Source organism: Pinus tabuliformis, chromosome 2_1, assembly GCF_031772625.1.
Source record: "Pinus tabuliformis cultivar Carrire ecotype Pingquan chromosome 2_1, CPIR1, whole genome shotgun sequence".
NCBI lineage: Eukaryota > Viridiplantae > Streptophyta > Pinopsida > Pinales > Pinaceae > Pinus > Pinus tabuliformis.
The window spans coordinates 92047993-92069205 of record NC_142299.1 but is presented as its reverse complement, the minus strand read 5'-3'; the positions used below and the strand labels follow the sequence as shown (position 1 = coordinate 92069205).

At 36.6% G+C, this 21213-nt stretch overlaps 1 protein-coding gene across 1 annotated transcript in view; it reads right to left on the bottom strand.

Moving 5' to 3' along the window:
• LOC149198927 (uncharacterized) overlaps positions 1 to 9226 on the bottom strand; it is a 31932-nt gene extending 22706 nt beyond the window's left edge. The window contains exons 1-3 of the mRNA XM_089400412.1: positions 9104 to 9226; positions 8792 to 9000; positions 8395 to 8541 (exon numbers count right to left, since the gene is read on the bottom strand). Coding sequence (XP_089256538.1) covers positions 8395 to 8541; positions 8792 to 9000; positions 9104 to 9215 — 468 coding nt within the window. The 5' untranslated portion in view covers positions 9216 to 9226. The remainder of the gene's footprint in view (positions 1 to 8394; positions 8542 to 8791; positions 9001 to 9103) is intronic.
• Between the last annotated feature and the right edge of the window lie 11987 nt (positions 9227 to 21213).

The following is a 21213-nucleotide window of genomic DNA, read 5'->3' as shown; positions in this document are numbered from 1 at the left end:
TATGGGTTCTTTCTGCAAGGAAAGCAATAAGCTCATTGGATCAACAAATTTCCTAGCATGGAAGAAAATGATTGACCTGGCACTTGTGGAACATGAAGTAATGGAATATGTTCTTGGTGAAGTTGTTGAACCCAGCAAAGATAAAACTCAAGAACTAGCAAAATAGTTCCCTTTGTTGTTGATTTAAAGACTTCTAAGGTTGTGTATGATAAGCTAGTAAATTTGTACTCTATAAGCACATCAGGTCAAAAGATTTACTTGAGAAACCAACTATATTGTATAAGGAAATCAAAGGATGAAGACACAGCCTCCCATCTGATGAAGATTTCTAAAATAAGAGATCAATTGCATGGGCTTGGGGAGACAATTATTTACTGTGAGATGACCATTTGTGTATTGAATGCTTTGCCACCAGAATGGAGCAATTTTGCAACTAACATTTACTCTAAGAAAGATACAACTCCTTTTGATGAGTTGTGGACTCAATGCATCTTGGAAGAGAGTAGGATCAAGGCAAAGGATGACATTGAATCAAATGAACAATCTCAAGCCTTTATTGCAAGAACCAAGGATTTGAAGAAGGGAAAGTTTGGAAAGTCCAAGAAGAAGCCAGATATGTCGAGGGTTCAATGCTTTGGATGCAATGAATATGGACACTTTAAAAGGGATTGTCCAATCAAGTAGAACAACAAAAGAAAGGAAATAAGTGAAGCTCTCACAATTGAAGATAAGGGAGAACCAGAGAAGAAGCCAAAAATAGAGATGTCAAAGATCTCTACTATTGAAGAAGGCATCCTCTCTAACAGGTTCTTTATGAATTTAATCTTTCCTTCATTTAGAATAGCATGCATTGTTGTTTACTCTAGAAGGGTTTTGATTTTGTATGGCATCATAGGTAGATGCATGTGATAATAGAAGAATTGGAGTCTACTTAATTAAGTTGCTTCAATAAGAGTCATCTAGTTTATGAATTAGAAGATTAGGACCATTTTGCGTATTATTGTTCATCCAAGCATTATCTAACATTATGTCAGAGGTAGTCATTTTGCTAAGATGGATCATCAAGATCCTATAAGAACCATCATTTTGGAAGGTTAAGCATTATGACAAGGTTAGTATATATTCCATATAGTGTGGAAACAATACTCTTGAAGGATGAAAGAATCCAGTTGGTCAAATTGAAGGCTCATTTAAGGTCAAATAACTAGATGATTATATGGATGCATAGGGATGCATATTAGAAGTAACTCTTCTCTTGGGTAGGATTCATATGTACAGAATCCTGTAGAAAAAGTTGACCATAAAATATGCTTACTATGGTTATACGATGCTTAAAAGAAGAATTTGACTTACTCTAGAATGAATAAAGGATCAAGACTTTCTCACTAGATTATATAGAAAAGTGATCAACATCCAGTATAGTCTCCAAAACAAAATTATAACTTGTAATCAAGTTCGATCCTTGGGCACTCTGATGCATGAAGGAAGATTCTTGTGGAGATGGACCATGAGGATGTCGATGTTTTGATGAGAAAGCCATCACAATGAGGTAAGTCTAATATTTTGTTATTGGTTATATGGTTAACATATTGCCTTGCTACCTAGAAAGATATTGCAAGAATATATGATGAATGTTAAGGCAAGCTCAACATATGATCTTGGTAATTATGAAGTCAAGATGTTTTCATCTTGGGATTAAAAGGTAGCAGTGCAAGAAGATAACCTGCAGTTCAAGCTCATATAAAGGAGATCACTGCCATGAGGAAGTTATGATTAGCTTGAAGTTTGGTAAGGCTCAATATAATGCCTTCATTAATGATGAAAAGATGAAAGTGATGTACAAGATTGATGACATGAACCCTGTAACAAGATTGAAGGAAGAAGATGGCTCCAAGATACCTAGAAAAGAAGAAAGCTCAACATAATGAGATACGAAGGAAAGAGGGAGCCATGCATCTATCTTCATAAAAAAACAGGTAGTTGATACTCTTATGAAGACAAGCTAGAAAGCTTGTGGCTGTGACCTTCTAATAATAAAAAGTTGTGAATCTCCTTTATGCTTTAGAGGGAGTATGAAGTCTACAAGATATTAGTGATGGAGCAAGAATCTATTCCAAGTAAGAATAGGGATCTCCTCTCTAGTTGAGAGGGAGTGATGATGAACATCACATGTGCATTCTCTTCTTCATGTGTCATGCACTTGACCGGGACTAACAGCCATAAGTCTAAGTGAAAGACATGGAGAGAGAATGGTGGAGGATTGGATAAGCATTTGTGGTTTCCTTAAGGATAGACAATCCAAGAAAGGAAAGGTATCAACACTCTTTGAGGATAAGACAAGTATCCAAGATAAGATTGGTCGAAGAGGACTGATATTCTTTAAGGATTAAGGGATAAAAATCCAAGATAAGAATAGTCCTAAAAGGACATACCTTGTGAACATTAGGATGAGGTATGTGCCTTAGAGGTAATGTGATATCTCATGTAAAGCCTCCCAACATAATGCTCTTAAATGAAATTGAGCTTGTCTAGTTAGGCCTCAAAGACAGTGCTGGTTATAATGTCGATGCTTGCAATTGCCTTATCAATCTGAATCTTCTTATGAGAACTCTTCAATTTGAGAATGATGTTGTACTCTTCAGGGAGTGTTGAAAATGTAACTAGTTTCGGTTTTCATAGTTGTTATTGTACTCATTTCAATATGTATATCTTAAGTAACAAACAAAAGAAAAAAGAAAATTGTTATTTTAAAGGCATGGGTTTCATGCTTCTTGTTGATGGTCTTCTAGGTAAAAGCATGTTCTTCATGCTTCTAGGGTTTGTTAGGTCACGGGATTTATCGTTATGAGTCAAGAGAGTCAACATCATGATTATAAGACCCTTCTGGGCAAAATGTACCTTGTAAAAGAATTGATTTTGTCTAGAAAGTCCTAGAAACCTCCAAAGTACAAGTCAGCCCTGGTAGCGACAAGTCAACCTAAAGGAGGGAATTCGACCCCCTAGAAAGGCTATAAATAGGAGCAATTTCGACCTCATTTGGCACATTCACACACACAAGTTCGATCTCTCAAGAAGAAGTTCGACTTGAAACTGGGAGAAGCAAAACAAGAAGAGTGAAGGTCTAGAAGACAATGAGAATCCAAAAAGAAAAAGAAAGGCTTGTTTTTGGGCTCCATCTTTCTCACACGTGCGAAATCTAGGGTTTCTATAGCTTCCAGGAAGGCTGAAACTACAAGTCCGAATTGCAGGAGATCAAGTTGCAGGATCAAGTTGTTGGAAGGGCGAGTATTCTAATTTGACTTTATTGACCTTGGGAGACATTGTCTTGCTCAAAGAAGGATCTCTTGAAAGATTTCCATGTGCCTGAATTAGGGTTTCTGCAACAATTACAAAGTTGAAGTTGCAGGGTCGAAGTTGGGGGACGAAACTAAAGTTAGAAGCAAGTTGAAGCAGGATCAAACCTTGCCAATCTGATTTACTTGGAAGAGCTTCTTGGAGGGCTGACTTGGTACTTGGAGGAGGACTTGGTCTAGGGTTTGAGTGTTGGTTGTCTCATTTGAAGCAGATTCTATAAGAAGAAAAGAGATTTTATGGGTTTTCACTTTAGAGTGGTTTTGCCCTGACTTGGAGGCTAATTTAGGTTTCTACTGCCTTTACTAATCTGCTCTTGATAATTGTTTGATGAACAAGATCTAATTAAAAAAACAAAAAGATAAATAAAGTTCACAAGCAATTATTAAAGTGAAGGAAAATATAAATTAATAACTGCCATATTGCATTTTCCAACACTCCTATGCCCTGAAAAACAGTTGGTGTATTCCCCTTAACATTGGGGTAACATAGAGCTAATGCTTTGTATGCATTTCGTAATGGTTAGAAACAACCTTTATTGTCACATAGAACATGAGTTTGACGTTTTTTAGGCTTTTCTTTCATTTTTGCTTTTAAATGAGCAAGAAAAATACAATAACAGGAAAGGCGTACATACTTCCAAGAGCCGGAGGAGCTCGCTTCTCCGATTGATAAATGGCAGTGACGAATCCTCCTCTGTAAATATGCGTATTAAATCATTCTCAAAACCGTTCCAGTCCCTTTCTCCATTTTCATCAAGCTCTCTTACGTGCCCTAAAACGACCTAACTACACGGAATCCAAAATGGAATTAGAGCTCCTTCACTTTCTATCAAGTTACAGTCAACACAAGATCGCTAGCCACGTTAAGCAAATGCCAGATTCTTTTCATTAATAAAGACATTTAGCCTAATCTTGGCAGATATTTTAGTTCAGAACGTGAAACCCTAAAAGCTTCATATCTGACACACTTCTAACCCAATTTACTTGATATTTAAATCTTGGAATGCTAGTTTCTGTAAAGCATCAGTTACCTCCGTGCAAACTCGGAGCAGCAAGCCCTGATCAGCGGCGGAACTTGAGTTTGGTATAGATGAATTAACCAGAACCTTTACTAGAGGGATCGCATGTGCTTCGACTCTGTCAAGTAAGAGAACTTCCTCCATATATCTTAGCGCAATTCTCTCTTGCAGATTACTGCAAGAAGAATTGTTGATGTCTGGAATGTGCATGAATACCATCGCTGTACAAAGGAGCAAAGTCTCCTATATTAAATTTCTGCGTTAGAGAGCAAAGTCTCATATATTGTACAAGCGATTTGCGGAGGTTGTAGAATTTAGGAGTACCTTTGAGCAGCTGTGTGCCGATGTCTTTATTGTCAACCAGCTTCTCGACGATCCATTCCCAGGGCAAGGCCGCTGAAGCTTTGGCCATGGCGGATTCCTCTATTCCGCCCATGAGCCGATAATTTACACGACACGCATGTATAGCATCGCAATTCGTGGTTCATTGACGGCAATCATCTCCTCAAATATGTTCGGAATGGAAATGTACTTCGACGGCCCATAAGGCAAAAATATCAACGTGATAAACCAAAAGCTTTTGAAACGTTAGGAAAGAGATTGCTCCTTTGAACACTACATAGTATATTTTTGAAGTGGGTAAAGGGAAGGATAGAAGTGTTCTTTCGTTTAATTATAGTTAAATTAGAGTAAACATAGTGAATTCAAGCTAGTTTTAAGATTTAGAATTTAATTTTTGTTGTTTGGTAATTTGTACAATTTAAAAATAAGGTGTTGATTTGAATGTTTGTGTAAATTTGTAGAATTTAAAAGCAGGGTTTTGATTTCAATGTTTGTGCAAATTTAGTTTTTAAAAACTATAATCTATTCATTCTAGTCAGGAGATTTTGTTTACTCTAGAAGGGTTTTGATTTTGTATGGCATCATAGGTAGAAGCATGTGATAGTAGAAGAATTGGAGTCTACTTAATTAAGTTGCTTCAATAAGAGTCATCTAGTTTATGAATTAGAAGATTAGGACCATTTTGCGTATTATTGTTCATCCAAGCATTATCTAACATTATGTCAGAGGTAGTCATTTTGCTAAGATGGATCATCAAGATCCTATAAAAACCATCATTTTGGAAGGTTAAGCATTATGACAAGGTTAGTATATATTCCATATAGTGTGGAAACAATACTCTTGAAGGATGAGAGAATCCAGTTGGTCAAATTGAAGGCTCATTTAAGGTCAAATAACTAGATGATTATATGGATGCATAGGGATGCATATTAGAAGTAACTCTTCTCTTGGGTAGGATTCATATGTACAGAATCCTGTAGAAAAAGTTGACCATAAAATATGCTTACTATGGTTATACGATGCTTAGAAGAAGAATTTGACTTATTCTAGAATGAATAAAGGATCAAGACTTTCTCACTAGATTATATAGAAAAGTGATCAACATCCAGTATAGTCTCCAAAACAAAATTATAACTTGTAATCAAGTTCGATCCTTGGGCACTATGATGCATGAAGGAAGATTCTTGTGGAGATGGACCATGAGGATGTCGATGTTTTGATGAGAAAGGCATCACAATGAGGTAAGTCTAATATTTTGTTATTGGTTATATGGTTAACATATTACCTTGCTACCTAGAAAGATATTGCAAGAATATATGATGAATGTTAAGGCAAGCTCAACATATGATCTTGGTAATTATGAAGTCAAGATGTTTTCATCTTGGGATTAAAAGGTAGCAGTGCAAGAAGATAACCTGCAGTTCAAGCTCATATAAAGGAGATCACTGCCATGAGGAAGTTATGATTAGCTTGAAGTTTGGTAAGGCTCAAAATAATGCCTTCATTAATGATGAAAAGATGAAAGTGATGTACAAGATTGATGACATGAACCCTGTAACAAGATTGAAGGAAGAAGATGGCTCCAAGATACCTAGAAAAGAAGAAAGCTCAACATAATGAGATACGAAGGAAAGAAGGAGCCATGCATCTATCTTCATAAAAAAACAGGTAGTTGATACTCTTATGAAGACAAGCTAGAAAGCTTGTGGCTATGACTTTCTAATAATAAAAAGTTTTGAATCTCCTTTATGCTTTAGAGGGAGTATGAAGTCTACAAGATATTAGTGAAGGAGCAAGAATCTATTCCAAGTAAGAATAGGGATCTCCTCTCTGGTTGAGAGGGAGTGATGATGAACATCACATGTGCATTCTCTTCTTCATGTGTCATGCACTTGACCAGGACTAACAGCGATAAGTCTAAGTGAAAGACATGGAGAGAGAATGGTGGAGGATTGGATAAGCATTTGTGGTTTCCTTAAGGATAGACAATCCAAGAAAGGAAAGGTATCGACATTCTTTGAGGATAAGACAAGTATCCAAGATAAGATTGGTCGAAGAGGACTGATATTATTTAAGGATTAAGGGATAAAAATCCAAGATAAGAATAGTCCTAAAAGGACATACCTTGTGAACATTAGGATGAGGTATGTGCCTTAGAGGTAATGTGATGTCTCATGTAAAGCCTCCCAACATAATGCTCTTAAATGAAATTGAGCTTGTCTAGTTAGGCCTCAAAGACAGTGCTGGTTATAATGTCGATGCTTGCAATTGCCTTATCAATCTGAATCTTCTTATGAGAACTCTTCAATTTGAGAATGATGTTGTACTCTTCAGGGAGTGTTGAAAATGTAACTAGTTTCGGTTTTCATAGTTGTTATTGTACTCATTTCAATATGTATATCTTAAGTAACAAACAAAAGAAAAAAGAAAATTGTTATTTTAAAGGCATGGGTTTCATGCTTCTTATTGATGGTCTTCTAGGTAAAAGCATGTTCTTCATGCTTCTAGGGTTTGTTAGGTCACGGGATTTATTGTTATGAGTCAAGAGAGTCAACATCATGATTATAAGACCCTTCTGGGCAAAATGTACCTTGTAAAAGAATTGATTTTGTCTAGAAAGTCCTAGAAACCTCCAAAGTACAAGTTAGCCCTGGCAGCTACAAGTCAACCTAAAGGAGGGAATTCGACCCCCTAGAAAGGCTATAAATAGGAGCAATTTCGACCTCATTTGGCACATTCACACACACAAGTTCGATCTCTCAAGAAGAAGTTCGACTTGAAACTGGGAGAAGCAAAACAAGAAGAGTGAAGGTCTAGAAGACAATGAGAATCCAAAAAGAAAAAGAAAGGCTTGTTTTTGGGCTCCATCTTTCTCACACGTGCGAAATCTAGGGTTTCTATAGCTTCCAGGAAGGCTGAAACTGCAAGTCCGAATTGCAGGAGATCAAGTTGCAGGATCAAGCTGTTGGAAGGGCGAGTATTCTAATTTAACTTTATTGACCTTGGGAGACATTGTCTTGCTCAAAGAAGGATCTCTTGAAAGATTTCCATGTGCCTGAATTAGGGTTTCTGCAACAATTACAAAGCTGAAGTTGCAGGGTCGAAGTTGGGGGACGAAACTAAAGTTAGAAGCAAGTTGAAGCAGGATCAAACCTTGCCAATCTGATTTACTTGGAAGAGCTTCTTGGAGGGCTGACTTGGTACTTGGAGGAGGACTTGGTCTAGGCTTTGAGTGTTGGTTGTCTCATTTGAAGCAGATTCTATAAGAAGAAAAGAGATTTTATGGGTTTTCACTTTAGAGGGGTTTTGCCCTGACTTGGAGGCTAATTTAGGTTTCTACTGCCTTTACTATTCTGCTCTTGATAATTGTTTGATGAAGAAGATCTAATTAAAAAAACAAAAAGATAAATAAAGTTCACAAGCAATTATTAAAGTTAAGGAAAATCTAAATTAATAACTGCCATATTGCATTTTCCAACACTCCTATGCCCTGAAAAACAGTTGGTGTATTCCCCTTAACATTGGGCTAACATAGAGCTAATGCTTTGTATGCATTTCGTAATGGTTAGAAACAACCTTTATTGTCACATAGAACATGAGTTTGACGTTTTTTAGGCTTTTCTTGCATTTTTGCTTTTAAATGAGCAAGAAAAATACAATAACAGGAAAGGCGTACATACTTCCAAGAGCCGGAGGAGCTCGCTTCTCCGATTGATAAATGGCAGTGACGAATCCTCCTCTGTAAATATGCGTTTTAAATCATCCTCAAAACCGTTCCAGTCCCTTTCTCCATTTTCATCAAGCTCTCTTACGTGCCCTAAAACGACCTAACTACACGGAATCCAAAATGGAATTAGAGCTCCTTCACTTTCTATCAAGTTACAGTCAACACAAGATCGCTAGCAACGTTAAGCAAATGCCAGATTCTTTTCGATTAATAAAGACATTTAGCCTAATCTTGGCAGATATTTTAGTTCAGAACGTGAAACTCTAAAAGCTTCATATCTGACACATTTCTAACCCAATTTACTTGATATTTAAATCTTGGAATGTCAGTTTCTGTAAAGCATCAGTTACCTCCGTGCAAACTCGGAGCAGCAAGCCCTGATCAGCGGCGGAACTTGAATTTGGTATAGATGAATTAACCAAAACCTTTACTAGAGGGATCGCGTGTGCTTCGACTCTGTCAAGTAAGAGAACTTCCTCCATATATCTTAGCGCAATTCTCTCTTGCAGATTACTGCAAGAAGAATTGTTGATGTCTGGAATGTGCATGAATACCATAGCTGTAAAAAGGAGCAAAGTCTCCTATATTAAATTTCTGCGTTAGAGAGCAAAGTCTCCTATATTGTACAAGCGATTTGCGGAGGTTGTAGAATTTAGGAGTACCTTTGAGCAGCTGTGTGCCGATGTCTTTATTGTCAACCAGCTTCTCGACGATCCATTCCCAGGGCAAGGCCGCTGAAGCTTTGGCCATGGCGGATTCCTCTATTCCGCCCATGAGCCGGTAATTTACACGACACGCATGTATAGCATCGCAATTCGCGGTTCATTGACGGCAATCATCTCCTCAAATATGTTCGAAATGGAAAATGTACTTCGAGGGCCCATAAGGCAAAAATATCAACGTGATAAACCAAAAGCTTTTGAAACGTTAGAAAGAGATTGCTCCTTTGAACACTACCCAGTATATTTTTGAAGTGGGTAAAGGGAAGGATAGAAGTGTTATTTAGTTTAATTATAGTTAAATTAGTGTAAACATATTGAATTCAAGCTAGTTTTAAGATTTAGAATTTAATTTTTGTTGTTTGGTAATTTGTACAATTTAAAAGTAAGGTGTTGATTTCAATGTTTGTGTGAATTTGTAGAATTTAAAAGCAGGGTTTTGATTTCAATGTTTGTGCAAATTTAGTTTTTAAAAACTATAATCTATTCATTCTAGTCAGGAGATTTTGTTTTGGTGTATTTGGGCAATTTCTACATATTTTCTGCACCTCATCATTGTTGAATTAACTCTGTTGGGTTGAACGAATGGTTGGAATCAAAGTAGCTAAAAAAGCTTGAACATGTGCAAATCGTTGGATGGGATGATCGCAGACTAATTAAAGTTGCAAAGGTTTTGAAATATTTGATAGGATGTTCTTCATCGCCCCTTAATTATATCTAAGTTATATTAACAAAATAGAGTTTATAATAATTGGTATATTTTTCAATTGGTGTTTATAATAATTGGTATTTTTTTAATTGAAAAATAGTAATTTAAAATAAATTTAAGATTAACAATGGAAATTGATATTAGCAACCCATGACCATATATCAACTAATTACCATATATTATAGGATGTTTGCAATGATTTCAAATTGCAACATAGCTGTTGTTTCTCACTGTGATGCGTATTCTCTTACCATGAGTGGCGGATGTTCATGCATTCCCTAATGCCATCAATAAACACATTTTTTTTCCATCCACGTTACAATCAAAGAGCTACATTTAATGTCATTGTCCAAATATTGAATTTATTACATAATTAAATAACTACAATTAATTCCATGAAATTACTAAATGAAAATGTCGTGATTATGTTACATGCATACTATTATAAGTTTTAGGAATATAGTTAAGACTCCAAAGATTGCAAAATACAGGCAATCTTATTTTATTGATTGGATTTGGATTACCTCGAGAGTACAAGAAATATTTAGATTTTATTAATTGGATTTAAAAAATCTTAGCGATTTTTTTAGGCCTGTGAATTTGTATTTAGATTTTATTAATTGGATTTAAAAAGCTTGGCGATTTCTTTAGGCATGTGAATTTGTCTTAAATATCACAGGCTAGAGATGCCAACATAGAACATTAGTAATGGACCTTTTAATTATTTTTGCAACCTCTCTTACCTTAAAAAAAATAATCTATCAAAAGCCATAATGGTTAGACACCGTGAGAGGACATTTATGATGGCCCATTTAATTATTCTTGTGGCTTCAGTCCTCCCTCCTGAACCTAATGCAATGAAATGACATATAATAGTTCTAGAATGAGAGGCCAAATGGAGTAGCATTTCAGTTTAGGTCGTGATGTATCAGTGACATACAATTCACAGTCCGGTAAGAAATATGGAAGGCAGTACCAAAATGGAAATGGTAGCATAAATATGGGAGAGATAAAACTAAGATTTAGTTAATGCAAATTTTAACAAGATTATCTCTGAAAAGCATTATTAGGTTTTATGTTATATACCTAGGGGGGATAATATGGGGTACAAAGGGAGGTACCCAAGGGAATAATGTAATAATGGGATGGGCCATAGTAATAAATAAGGTGGTTAACCCGTATCATGTAAGGGACCACAAGTAGTTAGTAATAATGTAATGGGCCCATGGTATTAGATAGATGGTATTGAGGGAACCATGGTAATGACCCATGGTATTGTATGTATGAGGCCTATATATAGGCTAAAGACTCCACATTGAGAGATGTCCAAAATATAGTTTGCAGCACCAATATCTTTCATGTCGAATTTGGAGGACAATTGGGTCTTCAAATCCTGGATAATTTCTTTGTCATTTCCAATCAGCAACATATCATCCACATACAAGACCAGATAAATAACACGGTCACCAATTAATTTAAAATACACACAGTGATCTGCTTTGCTTCTAGTGAAGCCAAGTCCCCATATAAATGTATCAAATTTCTGATACCACATCCTTGGTGACTGTTTTAACCCATACAGAGACTTCTTTAACTTGCATACTAGTTCTTTCTTACCCTTCACCGCAAAGCCTTCGGGTTGTTTCATGTAGATTTCCTCTGCCAGATCCCTGTGAAGAAATGTTGTCTTCACATCCATCTGTTCAACCTCAAAATCAAAAGCAGCAATAACGGATAAAAGTATCTAATAGAGGATACCTTGGAAACAAGAGAAAAAATATCACCAAAATCAATTCTTGGCACCTGGGAATAGCCTTTTGCTACCAACTAAGCTTTGTATTTTTCCACCTTTCCTTCAACATTTGTCTTCTTCTTGAACACCCATTTGCCGCCAATGGGTTTCCTTCCAGCCGGCAACTCCACCAGATCCCAAGCCTCATTTTTCTGAAAAGATGCCATTTCATCAACCACGGCCTCTTTCCAGAGTTTTCCATCCTATGAATCTACTACTTCCTTCATAGTTCTAGGATCATCATCGGTAATAGATAAAGAAAAATTTGAACAGAAAGCAAATGGACTATACCTTTCTGACTGCCTTATTTCTCGAACTGATCTTCTCAGACCTGGAGTTTGTGGCTCTTCATCTTCTGATTCCTCCTCTGTTGTAGAGTCTGATTCTTCTTCCTTAAGCTCAAACTCTATCTTCTCAGGTTCCTTTGGTTGGACTTCATGTTTAATAATGTCTTTCACCTCTTTGAACACCACATCTCTGATGTACACAACTTTCCTTGTTATTGGGTTCCAAAGCTTATAACCCTTTAAACCATCCTTATACCCAATAAAGATGTACTTTTCAGATTTACTATCCAACTTGGTGCGTTTCTCCTTTGGAACATGTACATATGCATCACATCCAAATACCCTCAGATGTGAAAGAGAGGGTTTCTTACTAGTCCATACCTCTTGTGGAGTCTTATCCTCCAACGCTGATGAAGGTGATATGTTGACCAGGTAACATGATGTCTCCACTGCCTCTGTCCAGAATTCCTGTCCTAACCTGGCACTACTGAGCATGCTTCTTGCCCTTTCCATCAACGTCTTGTTCATTCTTTCTGCAACTCCATTTTGCTGAGGTGTATATGGAGTATTCTTCTGCCATGCTATACCACACTTCTTACAGAATTCTTCAAATTCCTTACTACAAAACTCTCCACCGTTATCTATCCCAACACCTTTATCTTCTTCTCTGTCTGGTTTTCCACCAGAGTCTTAAATTCTTTAAACCTGTCAAAGACTTCAGATTTCTTCTCAAGGAAATATATCCATGTATTCCTTGAGAAGTCATCTATAAGTGATACATAGTACACAGACTTACCTAGTGATGGAACTTTCAAAGGTCCAAACACATCACTGTGCACAAGCTCTAATATATGTTTCGCCCTCTTACCACCAAAGGGGAAACTCACTTGATTTTGCTTCCCATATACACAATTTTCACAGAAATCAAAATCCAGAGAGCTATTACTCATACCTTCTACCATACCTTTACCATGAAGTATTCGAAGGCCCTTCTCTCCAATATGTCCAAGCCTTTGATGCCATAGCATGGTCTTCTCTCCAGAGACCACTAGATTTTCTGCTCCAATTTCAGGAACCACAAAACTGTTGCACCCATCAACAACAATGCTACCTTGTAGCTTATACAGATTTCCAGTCCAAACTCCCTGCATCAATACTAGTGCTCCCTGAACCATCTTGCAGTTATCCTTCTCGAACACTGTTTTTACACCTGCATCATCCAACTTGCTTATAGAAATCAGATTTTTGGCTAATGTAGGAATATGCAAAACACCCGGAAGTGTTCTAACCCTTAAACCTTGCAACTTCAACCTTACTTTTCCGCAACCAACAATTCTAGCCTTCTTATCATCCCCTAAGAAGACATCACCACCATCGTATTTCTCATACTCGCAGAACCACTCTCTATGGGGATTGAAGTGAAAGGATGCACTTGAGTCAATCAACCATGCCTCATGATCTACATGTGTACTTGAAGAAGCCAAATACAGATCCCCACCTTCATCTGAGGTGGTTTTCACCTCTGCAAAAGGAGCATCATCAGATCCTCTATAACAGGTTCTTTATGAATTTAATATTTCCTTCATTTAGAATATTGGTGTTTACTCTAGAAGGGTTTTGATTTTGTATGGCATCATAGGTAGAAGCATGTGATAGTAGAAGAATTGGAGTCTACTTAATTAAGTTTCTTCAATAAGAGTCATCTAGTTTATGAATTAGAAGATTAGGACCATTTTGCGTATTATTGTTCATCCAAGCATTATCTAACATTATGTCAGAGGTAGTCATTTTGCTAAGATGGATCATCAAGATCCTATAAAAACCATCATTTTGGAAGGTTAAGCATTATGACAAGGTTAGTATATATTCCATATAGTGTGGAAACAATACTCTTGAAGGATGAGAGAATCTAGTTGGTCAAATTGAAGGCTCATTTAAGGTCAAATAACTAGATGATTATATGGATGCATAGGGATGCATATTAGAAGTAACTCTTCTCTTGGGTAGGATTCATATGTACAGAATCCTGTAGAAAAAGTTGACCATAAAATATGCTTACTATGGTTATACGATGCTTAAAAGAAGAATTTGACTTACTCTAGAATGAATAAAGGATCAAGACTTTCTCACTAGATTATATAGAAAAGTGATCAACATCCAGTATAGTCTCCAAAACAAAATTATAACTTGTAATCAAGTTCGATCCTTGGGCACTATGATGCATGAAGGAAGATTCTTGTGGAGATGGACCATGAGGATGTCGATGTTTTGATGAGAAAGCCATCACAATGAGGTAAGTCTAATATTTTGTTATTGGTTATATGGTTAAAATATTACCTTGCTACCTAGAAAGATATTGCAAGAATATATGATGAATGTTAAGGCAAGCTCAACATATGATCTTGGTAATTATGAAGTCAAGATGTTTTCATCTTGGGATTAAAAGGTAGCAGTGCAAGAAGATAACCTGCAGTTCAAGCTCATATAAAGGAGATCACTGCCATAAGGAAGTTATGATTAGCTTGAAGTTTGGTAAGGCTCAATATAATGCCTTCATTAATGATGAAAAGATGAAAGTGATGTACAAGATTGATGACATGAACCCTGTAACAAGATTGAAGGAAGAAGATGGCTCCAAGATACCTAGAAAAGAAGAAAGCTCAACATAATGAGATACGAAGGAAAGAGGGAGCCATGCATCTATCTTCATAAAAAAACAGGTAGTTGATACTCTTATGAAGACAAGCTAGAAAGCTTGTGGCTATGACTTTCTAATAATAAAAAGTTGTGAATCTCCTTTATGCTTTAGAGGGAGTATGAAGTCTACAAGATATTAGTGAAGGAGCAAGAATCTATTCCAAGTAAGAATAGGGATCTCCTCTCTAGTTGAGAGGGAGTGATGATGAACATCACATGTGCATTCTCTTCTTCATGTGTCATGCACTTGACCAGGACTAACAGCGATAAGTCTAAGTGAAAGACATGGAGAGAGAATGGTGGAGGATTGGATAAGAATTTGTGGTTTCCTTAAGGATAGACAATCCAAGAAAGGAAAGGTATCGACATTCTTTGAGGATAAGACAAGTATCCAAGATAAGATTGGTCGAAGAGGACTGATATTATTTAAGGATTAAGGGATAAAAATCCAAGATAAGAATAGTCCTAAAAGGACATACCTTGTGAACATTAGGATGAGGTATGTGCCTTAGAGGTAATGTGATGTCTCATGTAAAGCCTCCCAACATAATGCTCTTAAATGAAATTGAGCTTGTCTAGTTAGGCCTCAAAGACAGTGCTGGTTATAATGTCGATGCTTGCAATTGCCTTATCAATCTGAATCTTCTTATGAGAACTCTTCAATTTGAGAATGATGTTGTACTCTTCAGGGAGTGTTGAAAATGTAACTAGTTTCGGTTTTCATAGTTGTTATTGTACTCATTTCAATATGTATATCTTAAGTAACAAACAAAAGAAAAAAGAAAATTGTTATTTTAAAGGCATGGGTTTCATGCTTCTTATTGATGGTCTTCTAGGTAAAAGCATGTTCTTCATGCTTCTAGGGTTTGTTAGGTCACGGGATTTATTGTTATGAGTCAAGAGAGTCAACATCATGATTATAAGACCCTTCTGGGCAAAATGTACCTTGTAAAAGAATTGATTTTGTCTAGAAAGTCCTAGAAACCTCCAAAGTACAAGTTAGCCCTGGCAGCTACAAGTCAACCTAAAGGAGGGAATTTGACCCCCTAGAAAGGCTATAAATAGGAGCAATTTCGACCTCATTTGGCACATTCACACACACAAGTTCGATCTCTCAAGAAGAAGTTCGACTTGAAACTGGGAGAAGCAAAACAAGAAGAGTGAAGGTCTAGAAGACAATGAGAATCCAAAAAGAAAAAGAAAGGCTTGTTTTTGGGCTCCATCTTTCTCACACGTGCGAAATCTAGGGTTTCTATAGCTTCCAGGAAGGCTGAAACTGCAAGTCCGAATTGCAGGAGATCAAGTTGCAGGATCAAGCTGTTGGAAGGGCGAGTATTCTAATTTGACTTTATTGACCTTGGGAGACATTGTCTTGCTCAAAGAAGGATCTCTTGAAAGATTTCCATGTGCCTGAATTAGGGTTTCTGCAACAATTACAAAGCTGAAGTTGCAGGGTCGAAGTTGGGGGACGAAACTAAAGTTAGAAGCAAGTTGAAGCAGGATCAAACCTTGCCAATCTGATTTACTTGGAAGAGCTTCTTGGAGGGCTGACTTGGTACTTGGAGGAGGACTTGGTCTAGGCTTTGAGTGTTGGTTGTCTCATTTGAAGCAGATTCTATAAGAAGAAAAGAGATTTTATGGGTTTTCACTTTAGAGGGGTTTTGCCCTGACTTGGAGGCTAATTTAGGTTTCTACTGCCTTTACTATTCTGCTCTTGATAATTGTTTGATGAAGAAGATCTAATTAAAAAAACAAAAAGATAAATAAAGTTCACAAGCAATTATTAAAGTTAAGGAAAATCTAAATTAATAACTGCCATATTGCATTTTCCAACACTCCTATGCCCTGAAAAACAGTTGGTGTATTCCCCTTAACATTGGGCTAACATAGAGCTAATGCTTTGTATGCATTTCGTAATGGTTAGAAACAACCTTTATTGTCACATAGAACATGAGTTTGACGTTTTTTAGGCTTTTCTTGCATTTTTGCTTTTAAATGAGCAAGAAAAATACAATAACAGGAAAGGCGTACATACTTCCAAGAGCCGGAGGAGCTCGCTTCTCCGATTGATAAATGGCAGTGACGAATCCTCCTCTGTAAATATGCGTTTTAAATCATCCTCAAAACCGTTCCAGTCCCTTTCTCCATTTTCATCAAGCTCTCTTACGTGCCCTAAAACGACCTAACTACACGGAATCCAAAATGGAATTAGAGCTCCTTCACTTTCTATCAAGTTACAGTCAACACAAGATCGCTAGCCACGTTAAGCAAATGCCAGATTCTTTTCGATTAATAAAGACATTTAGCCTAATCTTGGCAGATATTTTAGTTCAGAACGTGAAACCCTAAAAGCTTCATATCTGACACATTTCTAACCCAATTTACTTGATATTTAAATCTTGGAATGTCAGTTTCTGTAAAGCATCAGTTACCTCCGTGCAAACTCGGAGCAGCAAGCCCTGATCAGCGGCGGAACTTGAATTTGGTATAGATGAATTAACCAAAACCTTTACTAGAGGGATCGCGTGTGCTTCGACTCTGTCAAGTAAGAGAACTTCCTCCATATATCTTAGCGCAATTCTCTCTTGCAGATTACTGCAAGAAGAATTGTTGATGTCTAGAATGTGCATGAATACCATAGCTGTAAAAAGGAGCAAAGTCTCCTATATTAAATTTCTGCGTTAGAGAGCAAAGTCTCCTATATTGTACAAGCGATTTGCGGAGGTTGTAGAATTTAGGAGTACCTTTGAGCAGCTGTGTGCCGATGTCTTTATTGTCAACCAGGTTCTCGACGATCCATTCCCAGGGCAAGGCCGCTGAAGCTTTGGCCATGGCGGATTCCTCTATTCCGCCCATGAGCCGGTAATTTACACGACACGCATGTATAGCATCGCAATTCGCGGTTCATTGACGGCAATCATCTCCTCAAATATGTTCGAAATGGAAAATGTACTTCGAGGGCCCATAAGGCAAAAATATCAACGTGATAAACCAAAAGCTTTTGAAACGTTAGAAAGAGATTGCTCCTTTGAACACTACCCAGTATATTTTTGAAGTGGGTAAAGGGAAGGATAGAAGTGTTATTTAGTTTAATTATAGTTAAATTAGTGTAAACATATTGAATTCAAGCTAGTTTTAAGATTTAGAATTTAATTTTTGTTGTTTGGTAATTTGTACAATTTAAAAGTAAGGTGTTGATTTCAATGTTTGTGTGAATTTGTAGAATTTAAAAGCAGGGTTTTGATTTCAATGTTTGTGCAAATTTAGTTTTTAAAAACTATAATCTATTCATTCTAGTCAGGAGATTTTGTTTTGGTGTATTTGGGCAATTTCTACATATTTTCTGCACCTCATCATTGTTGAATTAACTCTGTTGGGTTGAACGAATGGTTGGAATCAAAGTAGCTAAAAAAGCTTGAACATGTGCAAATCGTTGGATGGGATGATCGCAGACTAATTAAAGTTGCAAAGGTTTTGAAATATTTGATAGGATGTTCTTCATCGCCCCTTAATTATATCTAAGTTATATTAACAAAATAGAGTTTATAATAATTGGTATATTTTTCAATTGGTGTTTATAATAATTGGTATTTTTTTAATTGAAAAATAGTAATTTAAAATAAATTTAAGATTAACAATGGAAATTGATATTAGCAACCCATGACCATATATCAACTAATTACCATATATTATAGGATGTTTGCAATGATTTCAAATTGCAACATAGCTGTTGTTTCTCACTGTGATGCGTATTCTCTTACCATGAGTGGCGGATGTTCATGCATTCCCTAATGCCATCAATAAACACATTTTTTTTCCATCCACGTTACAATCAAAGAGCTACATTTAATGTCATTGTCCAAATATTGAATTTATTACATAATTAAATAACTACAATTAATTCCATGAAATTACTAAATGAAAATGTCGTGATTATGTTACATGCATACTATTATAAGTTTTAGGAATATAGTTAAGACTCCAAAGATTGCAAAATACAGGCAATCTTATTTTATTGATTGGATTTGGATTACCTCGAGAGTACAAGAAATATTTAGATTTTATTAATTGGATTTAAAAAATCTTAGCGATTTTTTTAGGCCTGTGAATTTGTATTTAGATTTTATTAATTGGATTTAAAAAGCTTGGCGATTTCTTTAGGCATGTGAATTTGTCTTAAATATCACAGGCTAGAGATGCCAACATAGAACATTAGTAATGGACCTTTTAATTATTTTTGCAACCTCTCTTACCTTAAAAAAAATAATCTATCAAAAGCCATAATGGTTAGACACCGTGAGAGGACATTTATGATGGCCCATTTAATTATTCTTGTGGCTTCAGTCCTCCCTCCTGAACCTAATGCAATGAAATGACATATAATAGTTCTAGAATGAGAGGCCAAATGGAGTAGCATTTCAGTTTAGGTCGTGATCTATCAGTGACATACAATTCACAGTCCGATAAGAAATATGGAAGGCAGTACCAAAATGGAAATGGTAGCATAAATATGGGAGAGATAAAACTAAGATTTAGTTAATGCAAATTTTAACAAGATTATCTCTGAAAAGCATTATTAGGTTTTATGTTATATACCTAGGGGGGATAATATGGGGTACAAAGGGAGGTACCCAAGGGAATAATGTAATAATGGGATGGGCCATAGTAATAAATAAGGTGGTTAACCCGTATCATGTAAGGGACCACAAGTAGTTAGTAATAATGTAATGGGCCCATGGTATTAGATAGATGGTATTGAGGGAACCATGGTAATGACCCATGGTATTGTATGTATGAGGCCTATATATAGGCTAAAGACTCCACATTGAGAGATGTCCAAAATATAGTTTGCAGCACCAATATCTTTCATGTCGAATTTGGAGGACAATTGGGTCTTCAAATCCTGGATAATTTCTTTGTCATTTCCAATCAGCAACATATCATCCACATACAAGACCAGATAAATAACACGGTCACCAATTAATTTAAAATACACACAGTGATCTGCTTTGCTTCTAGTGAAGCCAAGTCCCCATATAAATGTATCAAATTTCTGATACCACATCCTTGGTGACTGTTTTAACCCATACAGAGACTTCTTTAACTTGCATACTAGTTCTTTCTTACCCTTCACCGCAAAGCCTTCGGGTTGTTTCATGTAGATTTCCTCTGCCAGATCCCTGTGAAGAAATGTTGTCTTCACATCCATCTGTTCAACCTCAAAATCAAAAGCAGCAATAACGGATAAAAGTATCTAATAGAGGATACCTTGGAAACAAGAGAAAAAATATCACCAAAATCAATTCTTGGCACCTGGGAATAGCCTTTTGCTACCAACTAAGCTTTGTATTTTTCCACCTTTCCTTCAACATTTGTCTTCTTCTTGAACACCCATTTGCCGCCAATGGGTTTCCTTCCAGCCGGCAACTCCACCAGATCCCAAGCCTCATTTTTCTGAAAAGATGCCATTTCATCAACCACGGCCTCTTTCCAGAGTTTTCCATCCTATGAATCTACTACTTCCTTCATAGTTCTAGGATCATCATCGGTAATAGATAAAGAAAAATTTGAACAGAAAGCAAATGGACTATACCTTTCTGACTGCCTTATTTCTCGAACTGATCTTCTCAGACCTGGAGTTTGTGGCTCTTCATCTTCTGATTCCTCCTCTGTTGTAGAGTCTGATTCTTCTTCCTTAAGCTCAAACTCTATCTTCTCAGGTTCCTTTGGTTGGACTTCATGTTTAATAATGTCTTTCACCTCTTTGAACACCACATCTCTGATGTACACAACTTTCCTTGTTATTGGGTTCCAAAGCTTATAACCCTTTAAACCATCCTTATACCCAATAAAGATGTACTTTTCAGATTTACTATCCAACTTGGTGCGTTTCTCCTTTGGAACATGTACATATGCATCACATCCAAATACCCTCAGATGTGAAAGAGAGGGTTTCTTACTAGTCCATACCTCTTGTGGAGTCTTATCCTCCAACGCTGATGAAGGTGATATGTTGACCAGGTAACATGATGTCTCCACTGCCTCTGTCCAGAATTCCTGTCCTAACCTGGCACTACTGAGCATGCTTCTTGCCCTTTCCATCAACGTCTTGTTCATTCTTTCTGCAACTCCATTTTGCTGAGGTGTATATGGAGTATTCTTCTGCCATGCTATACCACACTTCTTACAGAATTCTTCAAATTCCTTACTACAAAACTCTCCACCGTTATCTATCCCAACACCTTTATCTTCTTCTCTGTCTGGTTTTCCACCAGAGTCTTAAATTCTTTAAACCTGTCAAAGACTTCAGATTTCTTCTCAAGGAAATATATCCATGTATTCCTTGAGAAGTCATCTATAAGTGATACATAGTACACAGACTTACCTAGTGATGGAACTTTCAAAGGTCCAAACACATCACTGTGCACAAGCTCTAATATATGTTTCGCCCTCTTACCACCAAAGGGGAAACTCACTTGATTTTGCTTCCCATATACACAATTTTCACAGAAATCAAAATCCAGAGAGCTATTACTCATACCTTCTACCATACCTTTACCATGAAGTA